This window comes from Saccostrea cucullata, unplaced genomic scaffold, assembly GCF_032062105.1.
Source record: "Saccostrea cucullata isolate Sc308-1 unplaced genomic scaffold, CSIRO_AGI_Scuc_v1 ctg2449, whole genome shotgun sequence".
Classification (NCBI taxonomy): Eukaryota; Metazoa; Mollusca; class Bivalvia; order Ostreida; family Ostreidae; genus Saccostrea; species Saccostrea cuccullata.
The window spans coordinates 69,422-94,576 of NW_026918935.1; the positions used below are offsets into that span (position 1 = coordinate 69,422).

Consider the following 25,155-nt stretch of genomic DNA (forward strand, 5'->3'; position numbering starts at 1 on the left):
AAAAATAACAACATTTTTCAGGATATTCTTCCTACTATGCGTTTTTTTTTTAAAGTATATAATGGGACGCTCACTCCTCCATAGGACACCTCGGATGTTTTTGAGGTCCGTGATTGCTCTGCTTCTATTTTGTATTAACGTACCACATGTTGGCAATAATTTTGTTTTACTCAGGTTAACTAGTGACCATTACAATTTATACTTTTTGATTATATTTTCCATATTTAAAATAAATTACGACACGTAGTGGTATTGCCAAACATCTGTAGTGACTTACAAAAATGCATCATTGTAGCGTCAGTACGGTATGGTACTGGGTGTTGAGTACATGCATTATGCTGAGGTTATCGTGGTGACCCAGCGGAAAAATAAAGGACCAAGCCCAGAAAAATGCTGTTTGTGTGATCAAGACTCACGGAAACCACATATCATATGCTGCAACAAGTAATTAAAGACATTCTTAGCTTATATTATATAAGAGGATTATTTTCGTAGTTTTCATTGGCTGAAAGGACGTCACGTGACATTCCTCCTTTTGCGATAGCTAAGCGAAAGCGCGTCCGCGGAAAATGATATTGCACGACACGCCGTTCGGTTGCACTGAAGTTACGTAGAACGTGACGTCAGGATAAAAGAAACGTGAAACTAACCATTGTGACGTAATGACAGCCAAGTCTGTTGTGTTAGAACTGTGTCGCTGCATTCTCTTTGAGTGATTATATAATATAATATTACTATATATATATTATTATTATTATTATTAATATTACTATATATAATATAACTATTATGGACTTCAGTTATAAGGACTCATGGAAATTGATATTGACCTCAAACACAGAAAATGAAAGCGACCTCGCAGGCTCGGTCGCTATCACTTTTTGTGTCTTCGGTCAATATCAATTGTTATGAGTCCTTATAACCACATATCGACCTACACTGAAGTCCATAATTGTATATTATTTATCAAAAAAGAATATTATAATTGGAAACTATGGCTTTTATTTGGCAGGTAAAAAAAATCTAAATACATTTATTTCCTTATTATCTGGAAAAATGTGACATTAATGGTGTGGTTCACTGACGCCAAATTTCCTTTTTATTATTTTTTTATATAAATAAATGAAACAAACACTAAAAAAAAAACACAGGATATAGAAACGTTTCAATACCTAGAACTATATGTTTGTAAATACATGGAAAAAAAGTATAATTTTTATATAATTTAGAGATGAAAAAAACTTTTTTTTAACCTTAAAAATGTCATAAGCGTTTCTTGAATCAAATACATTCTATATAAGGATCTATTTTTTTTAGTTTTCAGAAAGTAGATGAACGTCACAGACTCATCACATTAGGCATATTTTAACAACAGCGTTCACAGTGTGTTTGGAGGGTAGTGAGTTCGAATCTTGACCGCGACTGAGCAATGTCTATAGGTAATGGGTAACATCTTTTCCTGTACTATGTGCTCAGCACTTTGAAATCAAATTATTGGTTCTTCAGATAAAGAAATTAAACAAGAGGCCCATGGGCCACATAGCTCACCTGAGAAGCTTTGGCCATTCTGTTCTTTACCAGATTTCCCCCTTGTAATACATATTGTGACCCCACCCTTCCCACTTATCCTAGTTTAAACAATTTGAAATCTACACTACCCCAGTATACTTCCAAATAAGTTTCAGCTTTGATTTTTAGATTTTTTTTCTATATATTTCTATGTAAAACATTAATTCCCCATTGTGCCCCCCCCCCCAACCCCCAGAGGTCACAATTTGAACAATTTAGAATCTACACTACCCCAGGATGCTTCCAAATAAGTTTCAGCTTCTCTGGCTCAGTGGTTCTTGAGAAGAAGATTTTCAAAGATTTTTCCTATATATTTCTATGTAAAACTTTGATTCCCCATAGCGGCCCCGCCCTACCCCCGGGGATCATGATTTGAACAATTTAAAATCTACACTACCCCAGGATGCTTCCATATAAGTTTCAGCTTTTCTGGCCCAGTGGTTCTTGAGAAGAAGATTTTGAAAGAATTTTCCTATATATGTCTATGTAAAACATTGATTCCCCATTGTGGCCCCGCCCTACCCCCGGGGGTCATGATTTGTACAATTTAGAATCTACACTACCCCAGGATGTTTCCCCATAAGTTTCAGCTTTTCTGGCCAAGTGGTTCTTAAGAAGAAAATTTTCAAAGATTTTTCCTTTATATTTCTATGTAAAACACTGATTCCCCATTGTGGCCCTGCCCTACCCCCGGGGGTCATGATTTGAACAATTAGGAATTTACACTACCCCTGGATGCTTCCACATAAGTTTCAGCTTTTCTGGCACAGTTGTTCTTGAGAAGAAGATTTTCAAAGATTTTTCCTATATATTTCAATGTAAAACATTGATTCCACATTGTGGCCCGCCCTACCCCCGGGGGTCATGATTTGTACAATTTAGAATTTACACTACCCCTGGATGCTTCCCCATAAGTTTCAGCTTTTCTGGGCCAGTGGTTCTTAAGAAGAAAATTTTCAAAGATTTTTCCTATATATTTCTATGTAAAACACTGATTCCCCATTGTGGCCCCGACCTACCCCCGGGGGTCATGATTTGAACAATTAAAAATCTACACTACCCCAGAATGCTTCCAAATAAGTTTCAGCTTTTCTGGCCCAGTGGTTCTTGAGAAGAAGATTTTGAAAGATTTTTCCTATACATGTCTATGTAAAACATTGATTCCCCATTGTGGCCCCGCCCTACCCCCGGGGGTCATGATTTTTACAATTTAGATTCTACACTACCCCAGGATGCTTCCTCATAAGTTTCAGCTTTTTTGGCCCAGTGGTTCTTAAGAAGAAAATTTTCAAAGATTTCTCCTATATATTTCTATGTAAAACACTGATTCCCCATTGTGGCCCCGCCCTAACCCCGGGGGTCATGATTTGAACAATTAAAAATTTACACTACCCCAGGATGCTTCCACATAAGTTTCAGCTTTTCTGGCCCAGTGGTTCTTCAGAAGAAGATTTTTTAATGACCCAACCCTATTTTTGTCTTTTCTTGATTATCTCCCCTTGCGAGGGGCTATGTCCCTTCATTTTAACAAATTAAATTTCCCTTTACCCAAGAATGCTTTGTACCAAGTTTGGTCAAAATTGGCCCAGTGGTTCTTGAGAAGAAGTCGAAAATGTAAAAAGTTTACAGACGGACGGACGGACAGACGGAAGGACGGACGAGGAACAAAATGTGATTAGAAAAGCTCACTTGAGCCTTCGGCTCAGGTGAGCTAAAAACAAAGAGCCTGTGTCACTGAGACTTTTGCACGACAAAAGTTCCTAATTGCTAAATGAGCATAAGTTTTGAATAAATGTCTATTTGAAGGTAATTTGAAGTCCTTTACTGATGCATAGTGAATTTTATTTGAGTGAAAATGCTCGAACAAAACATAAAACAACATACAATCAATTAATCACTTCATTTAAAGTGTATTATCTTGTGTATAATCTCAGTTGACTCGATATGCAAGAGCATGCTCTGCGTATGAAGAATTTCTTAAACGAGGTAAATTATTGACAAGCAAGTTAAGTAGATGAAACAAGAATATCAACAGTCTCATTTAACAGTTCGTAAGTTCTATGGTCGATACAATGTCCTTGTCGGCAAATACAATTTATCATTGAGTCAAATGGTGACTGGCGTTTTTCATACCAACTGTAAGTCAACTATTTATACATTGAATTGACGACGGATTTTTTCTGTTGTTTCCTGATCATGACAACGAGCACACGGCGGATGCGCGGGTTGATACATATTTTTGACTGATTCTGTTTTGAAATGGCATAGATAATAAATCCCTGAAATATAAAGAAATCGTAGGTTTTTCTTGATGCTTAGATATGAGATTTTGTTTTGCCATCTGTATAATTCCAAACAAAATTTTGCAAAATCTTATAGTTCTCCCATTCTACTTGGTAAACATTATTCAGGTTGTCAATTTAAATGTAAATCTGTGAGAAATAATGCTGATTTCTGAAAAAAGTTTGTTTCTGTCATTTATCCATTTATCCATAAGGAAAAAAAATGTATACACATTTCAGAATTTCACCTAAAACATATATATATATATATATATAAAATACCTTTCATTTTCATTTTCTTATATAAGAATAGAAGTAATTTATGTTTAAACTGCTTATTCTATTTATCTGATCAAATAAACGATTTGATGACGAACGAATGAAAGCTATTTTTGTAATTCTCTATTCAGAAATTTCATTTTTTGCCACATGAACCCAACTGGTTACTGTCGGACCGACATGACGTCATTTGAGTTACAAGTAATTTGATATTTAATCCGTATAAGAAGAGTGCAGAAGAAATTGGAGCAGCAAATATAAAAATAGCGAGCCCAAGCAAGTTTTCAGATAAAACATATTAAAAGTTATGCAAAGAAATAATTCAGCTGTTCTACAGTCAATGTAAAGTTGAAAATATTTTTACAAGGTCTTCGAATATTTCAACACACTTTGCAAGCTAAGGTAACAAGCAAATTGAATCTATTTTAATTGCATTTTAAAAATCTAAGCTAGTCATCCATGAAACACCTGTTTTGCTCATAAAATTCTTTACATTGACCAATTTATTGACAAGTTTTTTGATCCTTTTTCGAGTATGGAAATATCAAGAAAATTTAATAGTTCTTTCAAAACCAACTAAAATATACATGTATGGTACATATATGATACATGATAACAATGAAAAATATGTTATATGGTATATGGTACATGGCAACAATGAAAAATATGTACAGCATATGAATTCAGGTTAGAGGTACAAGTATAAGATATACTGATTCAGAAAGTAAAAGAGATTTAAAAAACGAAAGGGAAAAACCAATATATATATATATATACTTATGGTATAATATATATATATACTTATGGTATAAATGAGGAGAAATTTTAAAGGACAGATTTGTACATTTTTTTCATAAACCTGCATATTTCTTCCATGTCTTATAAATTGAAAAGGGGGTGTGTTTGTACCTTTAAAATATGTAAAACAGACATATTCTTTTATTTTTGGCATTGATTTTTAATAAATCAAAGTCTAAATAGGTCCAATCTATTCATGCTTTGCTGAGTGTCACAGTGGTTAGAGTGTCTTCTTTTGAGTTGCAAAGTAAGGTTTTGATCCTAAAGTCGCGGGTTCGAATCCCACTGTTTGACGTGGAGTCCAGTCTTCAAACAACACCGTATAAAACAAGGTCCCGTGTCGCAGTAGGTGCTGGTATGTAAAAGATGCCTGCTTGCTCAATGACCACGTGTGCCGAACATAGAACTAAATTTGTAGCTCTCCACCGGCACGATATTGCTTCTCAATGCGTTAAAAATTCTCGAGAGGGAGGTTAAATAACATACAGTGAATCACTCAATCTTATCATAGATTGCCGCAAGTATAAAATTTAAGGGAATTGGTATAAAATTGAAGACTAAATTAACTTTTGGAAATAAGTGAAAAATGCATGAATTTGGGAAAACGGTATATAAGTCATTAGCGTTAGAAAAACGAAATGGTTTATGCGTCAATGTGCGTGACTGTGGGGAAGGAGGGAAAGATTTAATTAGCTGCTGTTTTGGAAGTAGTGAATTTGCTAACTTTGAATTTGATCATGTGCCTGTAAACTTAAATACTATGTAGTCGATGTTAAAAAGATGCTTGAAATTGACTGACAATACCTTTGTATCTTTTGAACTTCCATCAATCTAAGCATTCATTTCTATGCATACATTAAATTTCCAGGTTATAGGTACATATATTTGTATATATTCTTCTGAACAAGGATTTATTCATACACTCTGGTAAACATCCAAATAAGAAAGTCTATTGCTGTTGCATTCAACACAACATTAGGATATTTCGAGTTCCAAGTATCAATAAATAAAAGTGACTTTCATTTACATGTCCACTCGATGTATCCAAGTGAAATCCAGTTAGAGATTCCACACAGTCTGTTACATCCATTCTTCATAGTTCTAGACAAATACCTTAGCTGAAATTTTGGTTTCAATAAAATAAATTTTAGAACCCTCTTTCATAAAATAAAAAAAGTACATATATGTAATGCTGTAGAATGTGGGAACTCAAAAAAAGTTCACTTTTCTCAAACTTCATATTTACACAATGAATCAGTAAATAATAAATGTTTATTAATGAAAACCATTTCTTTTTTTTAAATTTTGTTAAAAATACTTTTAAAAATTTACATGAGGTTTTCTTTCGGCGAAGAATTAGATTATTTAAACAAAATGTCCTGAAATCAACGGTCTTTGCCGATAATAACGCATCATTTAAAGAATGTGAAGATACGGTATATTGATAAGAACACGGTTCCTTTTATATGAATATTGTTTTATAATCCGATGAAAAGAATTTATCATGCAATTTTTTTCAACTCCGAATCATTCTTAAAAGAATTCAGGAACGAGGGCTGTTCGATAAATAATTGTCTCGGTGCCCAGAAAGAAGCAAACGACGCTTTTCAATGTTTTATGTTACATGATTTTACTTATTAATCTCTTTTTTTTTCAAACAAGTCCGTAACATTTTTTATGCAATTCCGATTGTTTTAGAACGCATTTTTTGGCATGACCCTTAGTATACTGGAAATGGCATATCCAATGATATCCTGAATTGTTTTTTCCTTCTGAATGTGTTTTTATTTTCAAGTTTGGAAATAGAAACAAGTCAAAAGGTCAAACATCTGGCAAATATTGTTAATATGAAAAAATATGAACTTTCTGTATATTCCGAAAACCCTTTCACTCTTCAGGGCATGCGGGTTTGGACGCTTTCATGAAGAAATTCATGATACTGAGTCCATCCTCTAATAAACCGTATGATTTTTTTGCCAAAAAATTGCTTTCTAGACTCCTCCAGATATTAAATTGTCTCCCCAAATACGAATTTAAACAAGAATACCAAGATTATTTAAGAAAACTGCATATAAATCTGTCTTTGTGCTCTTGCATACCTTTGCTCTTGTCAGACCTTCCCCGTTTTTATCAAGTATATCTTATGGTAAATTTCGTTTTGATGGATTAAGCAATAGATTCATGTTACAATATATGTTTGAATATAAGACAAACGTGGATATATATAGGATCTCCCATGATTTGTAGTTGGATATGATTTTTATCCAACGAGTTGTGTGAGCCTTGGCGAGGGGATAAAAACACACAACGAGTTGGATAAAAATCATATTCAACTACAAAACATGGGAGATTCTTTTTATCCCATGCTTAATACTTCACAACCGATGTTGAACAGTGTTTTATATAGGACTCTGCTATATTTTACTTCCTCACGCTAACGCAAAAACCATTGTGACGTCTTAACTGTGGGATATGAAAACGACTTCCCATGAGCTATATCCAAGGGATAAAGGTGTAGACATGGGATAAATACAATTACTGACTTTATGAAATAATTGTTAAGACTTTCGTACACACTATCGTTTTCACTCATGTTTTCAAAATATAGGGTGACCATTGAGTACCAAGTTTTTTGTTTTTTTTTTTACTGCCAAACGTTTCTTAAAAACAGTGTAAACTATTCCCGTTATGATGTCTTTCAAAGAAGAAGGTATGGTTTTAGCTTTATTGCGCCCGAAAAATGTAATGACATAAAAAAGTTTTGAAACTGGCTTAAATATTAGTTAAATAAATGACTCTGATAAAACAAGAAAAAATATGGCATGAAGATTTACCATTCTGCATATATGACGTCATTAAAGTGAAGCATTTCCCTATTTTCTACAGAAAAAGTCTCAAAATGGCATATTTCAAGGGTGATTTTCTTTAGAAAACAGTGTCTACAGCCGTCGCCCACGTTAATTTTTTGATATTTTGAGCAAATTTCAATAACAAATCACATATCTCAAGATCTATGTGGGCGATGCCTGTCGACAATGTTATCTGAAGGAAAATTCCATTGAAAATTGGTGTCTCCTGCAACGTTTTTAGGAAAATACGGGAAAATGCACATGTTTATGACGTTATAATTGGCTTTAAAACACATGTGAGAAAAATGAATTGTATGATTTTTCTGGATTGAATCTCAATTATTTAAAAAGCCATGGGTTTTCAACTTTTACACCAGTTTCATTATTTAGAAAGCAGTTGTCCTCCTTGACTTATCAAAAGCATGTCCCAGACCAGTTAAATACTCAACTAGTTCCTTTTGCTCTGCTTCCTTGGCACAATGGAGAACAGTGTGCCCGTAAAGATCCTTTTTTGAACAGTTCTGGAGAATCTTTTACTAAAAACTGACAAATTTCTTAATTCCTTTTAAACAGCCAATCTGAAGAACATTTTTCCTTTCATAATCTTCTGTAGTGTTGTCTATATCTTTTGTAGGAAGATATCTTTAGAGGTCTTAAGCCTGAACAAATGAGGCTACGTGTAAAACTGTCCATCCATATTTGTCTCTTGTTTTTAATAGATCAGGATAATGATCAATTACATACTTACACATCTCATATTTTTTTACTGAGACAAGCAATATCCAAGATACTTTTATCACCATTGGGCAATGCATGAAGTTCCAAACCTTTTGTGACAAGAAAAAAACATTTCAACATTCCCCCTTGTGAATGAACCGAAAAGTATAATGGTCTACTACGTTTTTACTACAAACACGTGAGATAGGGATCGTCAATATTGAGAGCACCTCAGAGTTGGTTGCTTTTTGTACCGAGGAATAATCACTTGCAGTTGTCTTTTCAATGGACATTTTCTGTTGGGTGAACTTCTACAGATGTCAGCGACTATGGATAAAGAAGTGTGGAAATCATGTTGCGCCAAAATGAAATAACTAATACAAACAAATGATATACTAGTGTCCGTGTTTGCTCTGCTCTTATTTTGTATATTTGTTTAATGGACGTTAAGATTGAATACTGTTCGTTATTTCCATATCCTTCATCAATCAAAATGGTTATCAGATACATTCGATTCTGCATTTCTTAGTAGTTCAAAACAACAAAAAGTATTCCACAGAATATCATGTATAAATCTGCACAATATACCGAATGCCAAAACCAGAATACTACTAAATAATATAATTATATTCTTTACATATGAACCACAGTATTTCTGACCCCTTGAAAATAATATAAAAAATCTTGCAAGTAGGTTATCAGCATTGGCTCGGGCTAATTCGAAAGTGAAATTTGGAGTTTGGCAGTAAATTGTAGTGAATAAATAAAATTTAGTAGTGAAAGATATTGGAACCTATTTTACTTGTCAGATTTTTTCGAGCTAGTTGATTTTTATTCTAACTGTTCTATCCCCCCACCCACTTTAAAAAAACGAGGCTAATTACCTGAATTAATTTTTCTTAATGGAGTTCATCGAAATGCTTGGTTGTGCCCTCAAACTGGAATAGTTTTTAGAGGCCTGGAATTCCTTCACCAATTTTATTTAATTAGCCCAACTATATTTCTAAGAAGGCAAGATGTTTTGTATGTAAGTTTCATCTATATATGTTATGTAGTTCATATTAAAAAACCAAGAGGGATAATTGACGATATCCCATTCAGGGTGTAAACATAGCAGTTTAAATTACTTTCCATACATTGTACTTGACATAAATTATTTTTGCGCATAATGCGCTCCATAAGATCCGTAAATGCTCACCCAACCGAAAATGTCCACTAGCAGTACAGCACGGGGAAACTCTAAACAAACGGACCTGTACAATGGAGTGGGGAAAACTTTAATTTCATCATTGTTAATCATTTGTATGCAAATATGAGCATGGGATTAGTAGATAATAATGTACATAATGCATCAAGTCTTTCTGAAAGCGATTTTAAAAACTAGCCTTTTTGAAAAACACATGTAGTATTTTATGTAGTACTTAACCCATAAATGTATTAAATGCAACTCATTGAGCTGATTGGTCTATTTGTGTCCCTCAATGAACAGACGTCACAAAAAATATTTTCCTCGACCTGATGATTCTCGCGATACTCTTCCCGCGCAGATCCAGGATAAACGTCAATCCTTTATTAATATGCATGAGAATATCGTGTTCTTTTCCTGACCAGTACTTTGTTAATACTGAATAAAATTTCGTCGAATTTGCAAGAATGCTTCATTTTTGGTAGCTTATCATACTCCAGAAATTTTTGTTCAGTTTTAACTGTGCAAAAATACTGTTTAACACGGCATACATATCTTTAAATGACCGATACCTTTGATCTTTATTTGAATTTGGAAGTAAGTATTCTACCCATCACTTACTTCCAGCTCTTGAAAAATGCACCATCATTGAATCTCCGTTCGTATCAGAACAACTCACGAATCGAGAGATACAAGGCGTTGATGCTAAAATGTGTTCATTAAAGTGTGAATCCTTCCATAACGCAAACAAAGATATCGATTTGTATTCAGGAACTACCCTTTTTGAAATGATTTTAGCAATTCGAGATGTCACATCATCATTTAAACCTTGCCCAATAAAAACTTGTGTTTCTGTTTGTTTTTCACTTGTTGACAATTTTTGTAGTTAGAACATAACTTACTTATTCAGCCAATCAAATGCTTCCATTTCTCGCGAAGAATCGATTCTTCATGAGGAAGAATTCTTCTATTTCTGAAATATTTAACGGTGTCTGATTGGTTCAGTTGACAGTAATATGGGTGTGTCTTCATTGGTTTTTGTTCAACACACAATAAGAAACTATTCAAACCACGTGCTGTTTACAATGATATTTCAACTTTCTAGGCCTTGCTACACTTGGAAAGCCACTGTAATCTTTTGTCCTATTTCTGAATTTTTTTTTCACATTTCAGTACATACAGAAAATACAACCATCGTCATGTATATCAGAGATGAACCTTGTCTTTGAAAGCAGATTTAAGTAAAAATCTTCATCAAATTTTTATTTGACCCTTAACAGCGATACCCACTCCTGCTGACTAGGGCCTTGTCATCTTAAAACAATCATTTTTCAAAAATATAGATTCTTGTTACAAGGATATCCATTAGTTCAGTAGTTTTAAAATTTTCCTTATACCATTTCCCCACTAAATCACTTACGTAGCATCGTTATTTTAACTTTTGAATACCAATTTCTCCCCCCAGTTGCTACGTGCCTGCATCAAGCTATTTCATATAATCCCGTGCTAACCTGAATGGGTTGGAGTACCCTTCTAAAACCGCATGTGTTCGATAGTAATTGCGTGCTCGAAATGTACAACGAGCGGTAAAGATGAACATTATATACATGTATGACACAGCCATGGGAGGAGTTTATTTTCAATCCATTCATTTGATTGGCTGAGGTTCTGTTCTAAGTCAGTAAGAGCATATGAAGAGAAATCTTCGTCACGAAGAATGGGCTCCGCTTCGCTCCGCCCATTCTTCATGACGAAGATTTCTCTTCATATGATCTTACTATTACTAAGAAATGATTCGTTTACGATCCACATAAAACAAGTCAGTAAAAAGAGACTCTTGTACTGAGCTGTGGGAAAACCTACAGATTTTTCTATCGAATCTCCAATGATCAAATATCCATCATAACAATCAATACTCTCCTGGAAAATCATTCTGGTAAGACGCCTTTAGACCAAGAAATCTTCGTCTCTAAGTCCACGTGAGGTTTATCAATTACTTTGAATTACTTTGAATTCCACTTTACCCCCGCAAAGGAGAAGATATACAAGTACAGCAACTTTTGCAGTCCGATTTTTCAAGAGATTTTTAAAGTAGTCACTCAAAAACGTCATAGGTACCATCAGAAACTGGGATATATTCTGTTTTATGGCTTCATTGGTGAAATCCTATTGATATAGGCATTTTATCAACCTTGATTAGGTTATCATCATTTATGAAATTACATAAATTGTATTTTTAGACATCTTAAAAATTTCTTCTTCTCGCAATGCATATGCAATTTTACTCCCACTAAAAGGGGAACTATTTATCGACTGGGAAACCTCATTAATAATTAATTAATGCGCCTTATTAATAAGAGTTTTAACTCGATGTTTCTTTTGTATAAAATGCCAAATACGGATATAAAAGTCCTATATTCTAATGATAAAAATAAAGCAAGAAGAAATGAATTGAGATAACATTAGGTAAGATTTTCGAAAAACAATAACTCTTTTCCCCCAAGTTATCAGCATTCATTATTTTCTTTATAAAGTGTGATTGGAGTGTGAAGGAAGATTTTATAAATCCTGACATGCGTCGAAAAACGAAAAATCAAGAACAATCAACAACCTCTTTCACAGACGCTATAACTACATGTAATATTAATTTTTTTAAGTAGTCTAAGCTATCCAGCAGTTTTAAATAACAAATAACATCATTTTGTGATACTTCGAAAACATAATATTTGTGTGACGTCATACTCAACATTTCCCGTACAAATTAGGCCCCGCCTCCTTACTGTAACCATAACTTTGCTGCGTTTTAGAAAAAAGGAAGCCTTTCCATAGATTCTCCATAAGATTAATTATACAATGACACCAAATATATTGATCTCTCCCATGGCGAATATCATTTAGTTAAAACTAGATGAAAAAAATTAATATAGATTGCGTTTAAATAGCATGTGATTGACTCACATAAACATTTACCTTGTACTTAACATAATTTCTTAATGAATGATGGCCTTGGCCGTAAACGTTTATAAAAATCTAATTTGCATGAGCCAAATATATTTTTAATTTTAGAATGAATCATAGTCTACAGAAATTTCCTTATAAGGCAATACTTTATGATGAAGAGTTGTTCCTTGGTTCCAGTCGATACAGTTTATTTTTTTTGAAAAATTCCGTGAAACGATAACATTGCTAGTTGCAACTACACTTAAACATTTTTGTAAAATTTCAAAAGTAAACTAAATATTTGGATTGATATTGCAGCCTACTTAAATATTCGTACACAAAGATTAATAATTTAATGAAATCATGAATACCCTGTTGATATTTATGGTATGTCAATTCTTTATCTTTAAGGCTCACTCTGCACGCAGTAGAGTTTTCTCAATATTTCAAAATAGTAGTATCATTCTGGAAACTTAAAGCCATATAAAAGCTCAGTAAATAAAAAATTAAAAGATGTTCTATCTGTTTTATTTCTTTATGTAAAGATAAGACTTTGTACTCTTTATAATTTAATTCAATAGCGTGTCAAAGATGTCAAAATTTAAAACACATCCCTATTTATTTACCGACTCCATATTGATTTTATATGTATGAAGACGTACCAGTGGGTGGTCACAGTGTTAAAGTTTAAATTTATCTAGAGAAAAGTAAGCTTGTCCCCTTCTAGAATGTATGATTCATATATAAAGAAACCATCACAAAACTGTGTTCAAAGGGCTTTAATTAAGATTTATACTAGGCAATCAAGGCTATTTGAGAAGTTATTTACTAATATCTTGATCGTACCAAAGCCTTCCATGACCTTAGTTTTAAGATATTCCGATCCTCATAATCGAAAATGCTTAAAAAAGTCGCTGAATTCTCAAAGTATATGATTTTATCTATGAGAATTCTTCAGACTTCATCTTTAAAGCTAATCATATTACATGTGAAAATTTAGTATAAATTTTCCACTTCAAATTTGATCAACAAACCATTTTAGATTTGAGTTGTATAGGTATCCAGGATTTTGTAAAAAATGCATAAATATTATACTAATAAGATACTTTAGTTTTTATTTTTTTTATTTTGATCATTTTACAATACAATATGTATAAAGACGTTCCTATCATTGCATAACACCACAAATCACTTTTATTATTTCATATCATGTTTATAACGATTGGTATTTAGATTTTTATAAAACAATCAATTTCTTTCAATAAGTTATCTCAAACACTTTTATGGGATAAAATTTTTGAATTTTTATAAGACCTTTCTGACATCAAAGAAGCTTGAAGCACATTGGGAGGCATAAAGAAAAAAATGCTGCATGAAACGATTAATATTCAATTTTTAAAGCTTCATTTTTGAATTTGTGTTTTGAAATTCATTATAAATTTAAGATTTGTCCTTCCTTTCTGAGGATCGGAGTACCTTAAGGTTTCATCCAAAGGGCCCACCATTTTCAATTCAACTAACAGAGTGCTTGGCCAAAAAAAAATTACTGCCTATTTTTGTCGACATACCGACTTTCCAATCAAACAATGTAATATATTTTATTGAGGAACATAGAAATACATTGTATTTAGTATGATCCGGTGAAATATTTTTCATTCCCTCGGATGGTACATTAAATGGTGCCACTTATTAAGGATTGCAACACCCTTTGCACGCAGAATATCAATTATTCAGTCATTGGAAATGAGTACGCTTTCTGAAAGCTGCCGGAGGAATAAATTATAACAAGTGAATAAAAACAGGTCAAATAAACTAATTTTTGCCAAAATACGGTTGAAATATGGCCTAGATGGCCTTGAACACTACTTAATCAATCCAATTGCCGAGCGCCTTTTCTACACTGGAAAGTTTGAAACTAAACCTGGTTGTCCTGCAAAAGTGTCTTTCATTCATCATTCATCAATCACATCCAATGTAATCTGTTTATCTTGTATGAGGGATCATTTCTTCCCTTCCGGTTTGACATTATAAGACATTGAGCTTTTTCTATGTACATATGTACAGTAAAATCTGTCTAATCCGACATGTACACACTGGGAGGCGAATTTTGTGTCGGAATAGACAGGGTGTCGGAATAGACAGGATATCCGGTTGCACATTGTAGAAAAAATATGTAGATTAATGGAAAATAATTTTACTTCATAATTTACAGTGTGTCGGATAACAGACATCGTATTAGACAGTTTTCCTGATTGTACAAGTATCGATAGTGTATTTAACACAGGACTAAAATATACCATATAATGCTTCACTTAATACATGTAGCCTTGAAAAATTCTTAAAATGTCATTAAATGGCACAGCTCAATCCTTTATAGGCCTATTAGTAAACTTTTTTGATTAATAAAAAGTTTCTTTTCGTGCAGGCCATAATTGAAAACTAACATGTTAATCTAGAAGCAAGTAAGTAAAGAATCAACAATAATTTAGTTTTTAAAACATTTATTTTTAAAAAATAAAGAAAACATATTTATCTTTCACTGTTTAATACACAATTTATACATACAAGAACTTTAAGCTTTATCTTGAATATATTTTGAGTCTGTCCTAGTTACAACCCCTTTGTGAGAACTAACAAATAAAAACTTAGTTTGTTTTTCAACTGTCTTGCATGAATAAAACTAGAAAACGAAAAATGTATTTCATGTTGCAATGAACTCCAGTGAAAATTAAATATTCAAATCAACAGCTGGGTTTAAATGGAGAACAAAGACATCAAAATAGAGATCATTTACCACGTAGTTGTAAGTATTCCCTGTCAATTGGACATGACTGCAATGCAGCTTGTCCCTGATAATAGTTGAGAGGATAGGACAATTTTGGTAAAACGCATTTTTAAATCGCTAAAAAAGAACTTGGGTCCGGTAATGATTATTTTTCATCGATAGAGACGTGTTAAGTTTTGTCGAGAACATTATTGTCATCGGAGCAAAAAACACCGATATTCTTATCACATAGCTGATAGTTGATAAGGGCCTTCTATAACGAAGAGGATGTTCCTTGCAAGAACATCAAAAGGTATGGGAATCTTTCACTATTTTCTGTGGAATAATGTTGTTTTTCAACTTGGCAGAAGAGAATATCCACATTCTCTGAAATATTGTACACTATAGGTACAATACATAATAAACAGTGGTATCAGAAAGTCCAGTTGGGTAAAAGACTTGCTCCTACACCCGCTACTTGTACCACGTGATGCGTTTCTTGTCTTGTTCAAGTTGCTTGGTTCCTGTGTTGTAATCCCTATCAAGCAAAACAAAGATGATAAATGAAGAATTGTGAAAAATGGATAGCAACATTAGATAAAAAGTAACAATAAAAAATATATGTGCCTAGCTGTGAAACACAGATGCCCCCATTTTTACAGCTTATTTCAAAGGTACAAGTTTCTATTGCATGTACAAGGTCCAAAGATCAAAAACATTGCTTCTAACATGAAGTACCTACATGTATTAATTAATGCAAGAGTCATGATACATTGTAAAACATAGTCATTCTTATTGATAGGCTGAGACACAGTTGATTAGACTGATGTTTAAAAAGAAGTTTTGTGGTTACATAGGAAATAAATTCGTTATGCAGGTCCAATCAAGGTTGTAAGGGAATTAATCCCTGGTTATATTTCATACACCCGTGTATGGAACACCATTGATTGAGTCTGGGTAACTAATGATATAGGCGCTAGAGCGCCAACTCGCTAAAATCATGGCAAAGATTGTTTTAAGTGTAGGTCAAAGGTAAATGACAAGATGTTAATAATGTTGTTTGTATTCTTGTGAAAGTCGAAATCACTGTCTGGTATGTTGGGTACGCTAATTCTTTTAAGAATCATGGTCGTACCTTGGGATGTGGGGACCTCTGTGGATGTTGAGACCTCTCTGGACGGTATATCAATGATCTGTCCACCCATCACACACTGGTACTCCCCTGGATACTCTGCTGTATAACTATCTATTCCATTTTTGTGGGCGTGTCCTAAAGAGAACCAGATAACACATCTGTTTCATACTTTATACATTTTTTAACTGAGTATGATCTAATATATGCAGTTTTATTTAATGAATGTTTTTCAGTTTTGTGTGAGTTATTGGTGTGTGAATCACACAGATTTGTCACGTAGACATATTTCATGAAGCGCGCTAGCTGTTCGTGTAAAATATGCCTACATGCAAGTGTGTGATTCTCACACCAATAATTCTCACTAAACTTAAAATCATTCCTTATATTTACATTTTACATGTTTGGAAGCACCTAAAATATACTCAATATTTGAATTTCTCGCTGCCCTATATTGCTATACTTTTACTTACGTCGCTGTAGCCCTATTGTGAAGTCACGGCTACGCACGTGTCTCCTTGTATATTTTTACGCGTGAGTATACACGAAAATGATTTTCAAATCAATTTCACAGTTGGCTTAGTAGAAAAACACAGCGAATGTAAATGTTTTTATTTTAATATAAAAGGTTATAGTCTTCCAATTAAGGAATGTCTTTAAGTTTTGTGTGAGTTATTTGTGTGTGAATTACACAGACTTGTCACGTAGGCATATTTCATGAAGCGCGCTACATGCAAGTCTGTGTGATTCACACTAAACATAAAAACATTCCTTATATTTACATTTTTACATGATTGGAAGCACCAAAAATATACTTAAGATTTGAATTTCTCGCTGTCCTATTTCGTTGTACTTTTACTCACGTTGATGTAGCCTTTTTGTGACGTCGCTGTAGCCTCATTGTGACGTCTTGTTAGCGCACCTTTCTCCGTGTATATTTCTACTCGTGAGTATACACGGAGATGGTTTTCAAATCAATTTCAAGGTTTGCTTAGTAGAAATCACAGCGAATGTAAATATTCCAAGATAAAGTCTTCCATGAACTTTAATCCTTTTTTAGCTCACCTGAGCTGAAAGCTCAAGTGAGCTTTTCTGATCACCCGGTGTCCGTCGTCCGTCCGTCCGTGTTTACGAGAGTGCATTTATTGGGTATTTTTCATGCCAAGATTGTACTTATTGGGTACTTTTTGCTTATTGGGTATACCCAATAAGAAGTGTCGCTGAATATGCTTAAAACACCCCAATTGGGTATTTGCAGGTTAGTACCCAACAAAACTTGGACACGACGATTTGTCCAAAAAAGTGTCCAAAAAAGTTGCTTTCACGGACGCACCGTGTTTTGTATTTCAGTTTTACATTCGGAACTCTAAATTCTCGAGAGTTCCGAAAATCAACTTCCGTTGATCCTGATCATAACAACGTTTGTTTTCATGGGAAAAAATATGGCGAGTAAGAAACACTTAATGTCAACAACATTGTCTGATTGACAAGAGAAAAGGTAAGTTTATTCGATTAATATTTATCTATTGCTGGGTTCTTGTTTAAGGAAAATTGATTTTAATGTAATTTTGAAAACAATTGTGCACAAAATTAAAATAGATATATCGGAACAATTAATCCTAAGTTGCACTTGTATGTAATTTGAATTTTCTCTGTCTTTTTAACTCTCTTGAGGGCGAGAAGTATTTAGTAAATGATCGTATATTGTTAGATAATCTTTAATAAATCGAAAGTGTTAATTATTTAATTTTATATTATAACCAACTAAGTATGTTCTGACAATGTATATTGGAAAGGGAAATGAAAATCTTAACAATCGTGTGTTCATAAATCAGCTGTAAATTATCGGTTCATGTAGACAGTATTACAATCGCAAAGTGAGCTGAGATGAGATAAATGGGATAATTGACAACAACTAAATAATTGTATGTAAGTTTATCTCATCTGATGTGTAAGAGAATCATTGTATTACTGAAAAAACGTTCAGTCAAAACAGTGCTTATTTCTGTCTTTGTTTTTGAGTGTCTGCTTTATTTTGATTTTTTTTAAATTATTGTTTTTGGCATTTGTTTTAATTAATTTAAAACAATACTGAAATTGATATAGGGCTACTATAAATATTTCACATGATGGGTGTGTAATTAGCATCGCGCTACACCTGGGGCTTCCATTTTTGAGGATGGGGCTAGTGGTTTTCTGCACTGAGGAATCCCCTTGGGCTATTATATATAGGAATTTTAAAATACACATGTAATGCATGAAAAGCACCACCGGTATTTTCACTCCTTTTTGCTATTAAATTCCCTATATGAAAATATTCAAGACAGCATGCTCCTATTATCCATAAATCTCCACAACTGCATCCATTTTGCATTACTACCAGACTGATTTACTTAAAAACGATCTTTTTTTTCCTAATTTGAATTCCCCCCTTTCCTTTGTTTAATATAGCAATATTTGCATGTACATGCAAATATTGCTATATTAAACAAAGGAAAGGGGGGAATATATTATATATGCCTCACAGATATCTCATTATTAAATTATATACATTTACTCAATCAGCTCAATGATAAGTGTCATGCAATTATGTTGCGCTTTTTTTATTTAAAGCCATATATGGCGTAACTGATCAAAAAATATATTTTTTGAAAAATACAAAATTAAGTAAAGAAATATAGTTAATACATTTAAATTAAAGCTTTTCATACAATTCGGAGCTCGGAGAACACCTCGTTTCATCTAATAATACGATTTTATCTTCTCTGTAATATGTTATTTAAATCTTTTGTATTTTCTTCCAAGTCGGAGAAAATTTCGAGAATCCAAATTAAATTTTGATATCTTTATAACGCAATTGACTTAGATTTTGTAATTTACGGAAAATTTCTATCTTTATCATGTTTATATAAATTAATGATACAAATAATAAGTTTTTATAATTTCAGTCTAATAATTTTCATTGTACATACGCCATACATGGTTTTAAATGATTCAAGATGTAAACAAAATGATTTTTGCTTCGTTTTAATTAGACGAACTAGTGAATGACCAGAAGAGGAATATTTAAAATCTTTTTTTCATTTTTTTAAATCATTAATTTATATATGATTAAATTTTACTAGCGACAATTAAATTAAACTTTAATTTTAAAAAGAATCATCTGTAGTTAATACCCTGACTTTTTTCACGATGAACTTTTTTTCAATGTTACTTTTTAATTTTTGCCTCTATATTTGGGCTTGTCACTTTTTACTCGGGGATAATAACTTTTTTTATTGCCACCAAGCTGTGGATTAGTACTTGATTTCTTTTATTGCACAGCAATGACTATGATTTAATAGCACAAAAAGCTAATGGGTTTACGTATGTGAATTTATATGATTAATGCTTACTTGTGATTTTAGGATAACTGGAGATAATGATTCCTTTTTTCCATTGATATTTCATAAATATTTTCCTAAGTATTATGTTACAATAAATTGGTTTAGATTTTTTTTATAAAAGTAATCAATAATTGCAATGGAAATTAAAACCATAATCATGTTCATTGAGGATTTTCATGTATTATGTAACAGGTCAAACAGGAACTTCAATTGTGAACATTGCAGAGAACACACTCATCAGAAGATGACCCTCAGAAATAGGACAATTGTAAGTAATCAGTAAAATGAACAGAAAAACTTCATGCCAACCATAAGATTTTTAGAGACATTTTCGCTTCTTAAATTAGAAGAAATAGAGGGAAAAACTTGTATATACTACATAACTACTAGGCAACCAACCTTTAACGGCAGGAAAGCTTTTGGTATGTGTAATACAGCTACATAAAACCTCTTTAGAATTCATGCTGAGTTTGAGAAAGTACCTTAGTATTTTTTCTAGTGTTCATGCACACTGTTAGCTTGTTTGTACTATCATTTTATTTTATATTCTTCAGATGCCCTTTACCTTTGCCAGTTTTGAATCATTTGTTTTAAGGGCATCTGAGGGTTGGTTCCAGAACTTAATTAATTGTAAAGTAAATACCGTGGTACTATTCGGTCATAGGTTATGTTAATGCGTGTATAACATTTTGTTCTGATAGAGGTGGCATACAGGAAAAGAAACAATACTAGATATCACTTCAAAGGAATAAAATAGCTTCATTTTGAAAAGCACAAGCGATTGCATAATAATTAACAGTAAATACAGACAGACATACACTACCATTCTTTTGTAAAGGGGGGGGGGCTGAGAAAAAGAAAACAAAAAACATGAATTTGATAAAGCAAAAGAAAAAGATCGAGGAAATCCTTCTCCAAACTTGAAAACGATTAATGTAGAATTAGGAGATAAAAAGATACTCATTTTTTATTTGAAAAATTAAACTTCAACATTAATGTGTGTTTATTCATATTGTAGCAGCGTAAAGGCGTATGAATTTTTTTTTTTGGGTGGGGGTGAAGAACTCAAGATTTATCCCTGAAAAGAATGGGTCACCTGTCCCCCAGATGCTACCTGCCTGACATGTATATATATATTTCTTAACTTCGCTGTAAATTCTGCAATGAATATTCCGATTTACTTATCGATTATAAATACATTCGAAGTTTTTCCGAGTTTATATAAAATTTTATATGCATGCAGCTAGCATCCAAATACGTGACAAGAGTATAAAGTTGCTTTGAATATTGAAGTGGTCAGTATGCGAGTTTATTTGTTTAGACAGTGATTAAATGTGAAGAAATTATTACGTCTTTGGTATTTTCTGTTTATAATATTTTGTTGCTTTTTCGCAAGAAATTGATTAAACGTGTCTTTATGTACATCTACGCGTGTGCTTTAATTTTCGCAATGAACAGGAATATTGCGATTACGTGCATGAGAATTACAAAATGTCCCGGAAAATCGTCAAAGTTTAACATATTAGTGATATTCATCGAAGTCTACAGAGAACTTTTTTTAATTTAAAAAAATGAAAGCTGGTGTATGCACTTTTCAAATACGAGCTACAAGATTGTGTCGCTTTCTATAGAAAACACGCTTTCCAAAGGTATTCACCTGTGGAGGAATAGAATCACGTGACATATTATCTATTCTTGGCAGGTCAACAAGAGGTTAATCCTATGTAAATGTATTCACCGAACAGATTCAAAATCATGATACTTTTAAGTAGAAGGCATAGAGCGGAATGTTGTTCAACAAAGATATTTTCACACAATCTCTATAAATATAATATACACATTATATTTTGATGTCGACTTTTAACAAATCTGCGCTCGATGTTAACGAAAGCTCTTAAGTGGGTACCTGTCACAAATTTCTTTTGATATTCATGAAAATCAAAGGACCCCACCTTCAAACCACAGCTTTGCATGTTCCTTTTTTGCAATTATTTGAAATTTTTAAACATTGGAGCATATACTACAGACATAAGAGAACAATGTAATTTACTTCTTAAGCTTTTTAATGAAACTTTAAAATTTTGACGAGAAACCGGGGACCACAGATAATGGCTTATTGAGACTTCTTCTTTTGTGCAAAGCATACCCCAGGAAGGGGGGATGGAGTGTCAAGTGTGTCTCTGTCCCTGTCAATATAATTTCAAAGCAGTTAGTAAGGTTTGGGTCAATTTTAAATCCTCTTTAGCAGAACCATTGGGCTAAAAACAATACTAATGTGAAAGCTTTATCATTAAGTGTAGAGATGTTTTTGAAGATTATGTACCCCTAATGTACTGATAGTTTTACATTAGAAGTCTAAAATTTGCAAGGAATAGGTGTAAAATCTTTTTAAAATCTCCTTCTTAACAATCAGAAACTAACAAACTGTCTAATTAATATGCAACATCGTTTTGTGTGTTGAATGATGATTCCATTTTGATAAAATTATGGCAGATGGGGGGTAGGATGAAGATGCAGTTAGACATAGAAGAAACAAAAAAGAGTTGATAGAATTTAGTTTTTTTTTCATTTTATTTATCAATACATATTTCTGAATAAGAAATATACTTCTACTTCTTGGTTGAGTTTGATCAACATAAAGGGTGATCTTACTGTAGTCAAGAAAAACATGTTTTATACGGCAAAGAAATGCCTTTATCTAATTGCAGAATGAATAAAAAGGACAGAGGCAGATTTGAAGGAGATGCATGAAATGAGGAATATTTCAAAGATTGCCTGAGCCTAACCACTGCTACTGGATAAACATATGGCAATATAAAAGAGCAGGGTCAATGGAGGTATCATACAGTATAGGCCATGAGAGATCCTGAAGAAGAAAGTATGGAAGAGAAACAAAAATAAAACCATTTTGACATTTATTGAAATATAGGATCAAAAACTTACATGTAAAATTTGGGCATGTAATGACTTTTCTCTTGCTCTAAGACTTATAACAGTGATGATTTCATTTAATATCTTTATCCCGATTTGTCGAAAAGATTTGGACATAGTGCATCAATTATTTTAAAGTTTTGATACAACGAATTCTTTCATTGTACTTGTAACTGAGTTTTCTGGTGCGACACTGTTTAATCGGCTTCAAAACTAAATTTGTGATTTCCAAACCAGATTAATAAGATACATGTAATATCTTTTAACATCGGTGACTATTAAATCCATTCTTTTACATCTCGGAAGTATTTTTATTATTACAGGGAAAATATGCATTGTACATGTATCTGTAATAAACAGGATTATAGAAATTTTCCATATAATACAACACAATCTTAGCAACTGAAGGCAAATATTCTATCAAGGGTGTGATCTATTTATCAATATGGTTTTCAGCATCTTGCTCTACCTGTAATGACTTGCTCAAGTTCCAATATTTAAATTTAAATTTTGCAAACATGGTTATAAAATTCTTTAAAAGCCAAATAGTTTAGGCACAAAATGCTTATATATTTCCTATCATTTGTAGAGTGTACACTGAATGAGATGTGGAATGTTAGAATTAAAGTATTAAATATGTTTTGGACTTATGTATGCTTATGCAGATAAATTTGAATTCAACTAGGGAAGGTAAATGTCATACTTATTTGGTTTGCAATCTAATGCAAGAGTATAAATATCCAAGACAAATTTGACAATTTTAATGAAGGGTATAAGTAACCCAAGAAGAATTGGACAAGTAAACATTACCTGTTGGGTTTTATTCTAATGTTGGGATGTAATATCCAAGAGGAGTTGAACCAATGTCCAATACCTATTGGGTTTTCTTTCTTATGAAAAAAATTTTGAGTTACCCAAGAAGAATGTCCAATACCTTTTAATTTATATACTATTGAAGAGATGAAGATATCCAAGAAGAATTGGACAGGTGTCCATTACATGTTGGGTAGTATTCTGATGAGGAGATTCTCAAGAAACCCAAGAATTAGACAAGTGTCCATTGCCTGTTGGGTGGGATGTAGATATCCAAGAGGAGTTGGACAGATGTCCATTACCTGTTGAGTGGTATTCTGATGAAACAATTCAAGAAACCCAAGAAGAATTGGACAAGTGTCCATTACCTGTTGGGTGAGATGTAGATATCCAAGAGGGGTTGGACAGGTGTCCATTACCTGTTGGGTTGTATTTTGATGATGCAATTCAAGAAACCAAAGAATTAGACAAGTGTCCATTGCTTGTTGGGTGGGATGTAGATATCCAAGAGGAGTTGGACAGATGTCCATTACTTGTTGGGTGGTATTCTGATGAATCAATTCAAGAAACTCAAGAAGAATTGGACAAGTGTCCATTACCTGTTGGGTGAGATGTAGATATCCAAGAGGAGTTGGACAGGTGTCCATTACCTGTTGGGTTGTATTTTGATGATGCAATTCAAGAAACCCAAGAATTAGACAAGTGTCCATTGCCTGTTGGGTGGGATGTAGATATCCAAGAGGAGTTGGACAGATGTCCATTACCTGTTGGGTGGTATTCTCATGAAACAATTCAAGAAACCCAAGAAGAATTGGACAAGTGTCCATTACCTGTTGGGTGAGATGTAGATATCCAAGAGGGGTTGGACAGGTGTCCATTACCTGTTGGGTTGTATTTTGATGATGCAATTCAAGAAACCAAAGAATTAGACAAGTGTCCATTGCTTGTTGGGTAGGATGTAGATATCCAAGAGGAGTTGGACAGATATCCATTACCTGTTGCGTGGTATTCTGATGAAACAAATCAAGAAACCCAAGAAGAATTGGACAAGTGTCCATTACCTGTTGGGTGAGATGTAGATATCCAAGAGGAGTTGGACAGGTGTCCATTACCTGTTGGGTTGTATTCTGATGGTGCATTTCAAGAAACCCAAGAATTAGACAAGTGTCCATTGCCTGTTGGGTGGGATGTAGATATCCAAGAGGAGTTGGACAGATGTCATTACCTGTTGGGTGGTATTCTTATGAAACAATTCAAGAAACCCAAGAAGAATTGGACAAGTGTCCATTACCTGTTGGGTGGGATGTAGATATCGGAGTTGGACATGTGTCCATTACCTATTGGGTTGTATTTTGATGAGGAGATTCAAGAAACCCAAATAGAATTGGACAATGTAAACATGTTCAATTGTTCTTGGGTAGTTTAATCCCTTCGTCAAAATACAACCCAACAGGTATTGGACACCTGTCCAATGCCTGTTGGATACCTTCATTCTGCCCAACATGTAAT

The 25,155-nt window shown here is 33.2% G+C and overlaps 1 protein-coding gene and 1 long non-coding RNA gene across 3 annotated transcripts in view; one reads left to right on the forward strand and one right to left on the reverse strand.

Annotated features, from left to right (window-relative positions):
- LOC134275933 (uncharacterized) overlaps positions 1-25,155 on the reverse strand; it is an 80,108-nt gene that overhangs the window by 46,932 nt on the left and 8,021 nt on the right. The window contains exons 4-5 of one of the 2 annotated variants that reach the window (XM_062758217.1): positions 16,520-16,654; positions 15,235-15,922 (exon numbers count right to left, since the gene is read on the reverse strand). The exons of the other annotated variant lie outside the window; for it this stretch is intronic. Of the exons in view, the coding sequence (XP_062614201.1) occupies positions 15,741-15,922; positions 16,520-16,654 (317 nt within the window). The 3' untranslated portion in view covers positions 15,235-15,740. Of the gene's footprint in view, positions 1-15,234; positions 15,923-16,519; positions 16,655-25,155 lie in introns of those variants that run through there. 2 annotated transcript variants of the gene reach the window in all.
- On the forward strand, positions 17,698-24,125 carry LOC134275919 (uncharacterized). The gene is made up of 3 exons (XR_009993949.1): positions 17,698-18,014; positions 20,095-20,170; positions 22,611-24,125. It is a non-coding gene; the product is annotated as an uncharacterized LOC134275919 (long non-coding RNA).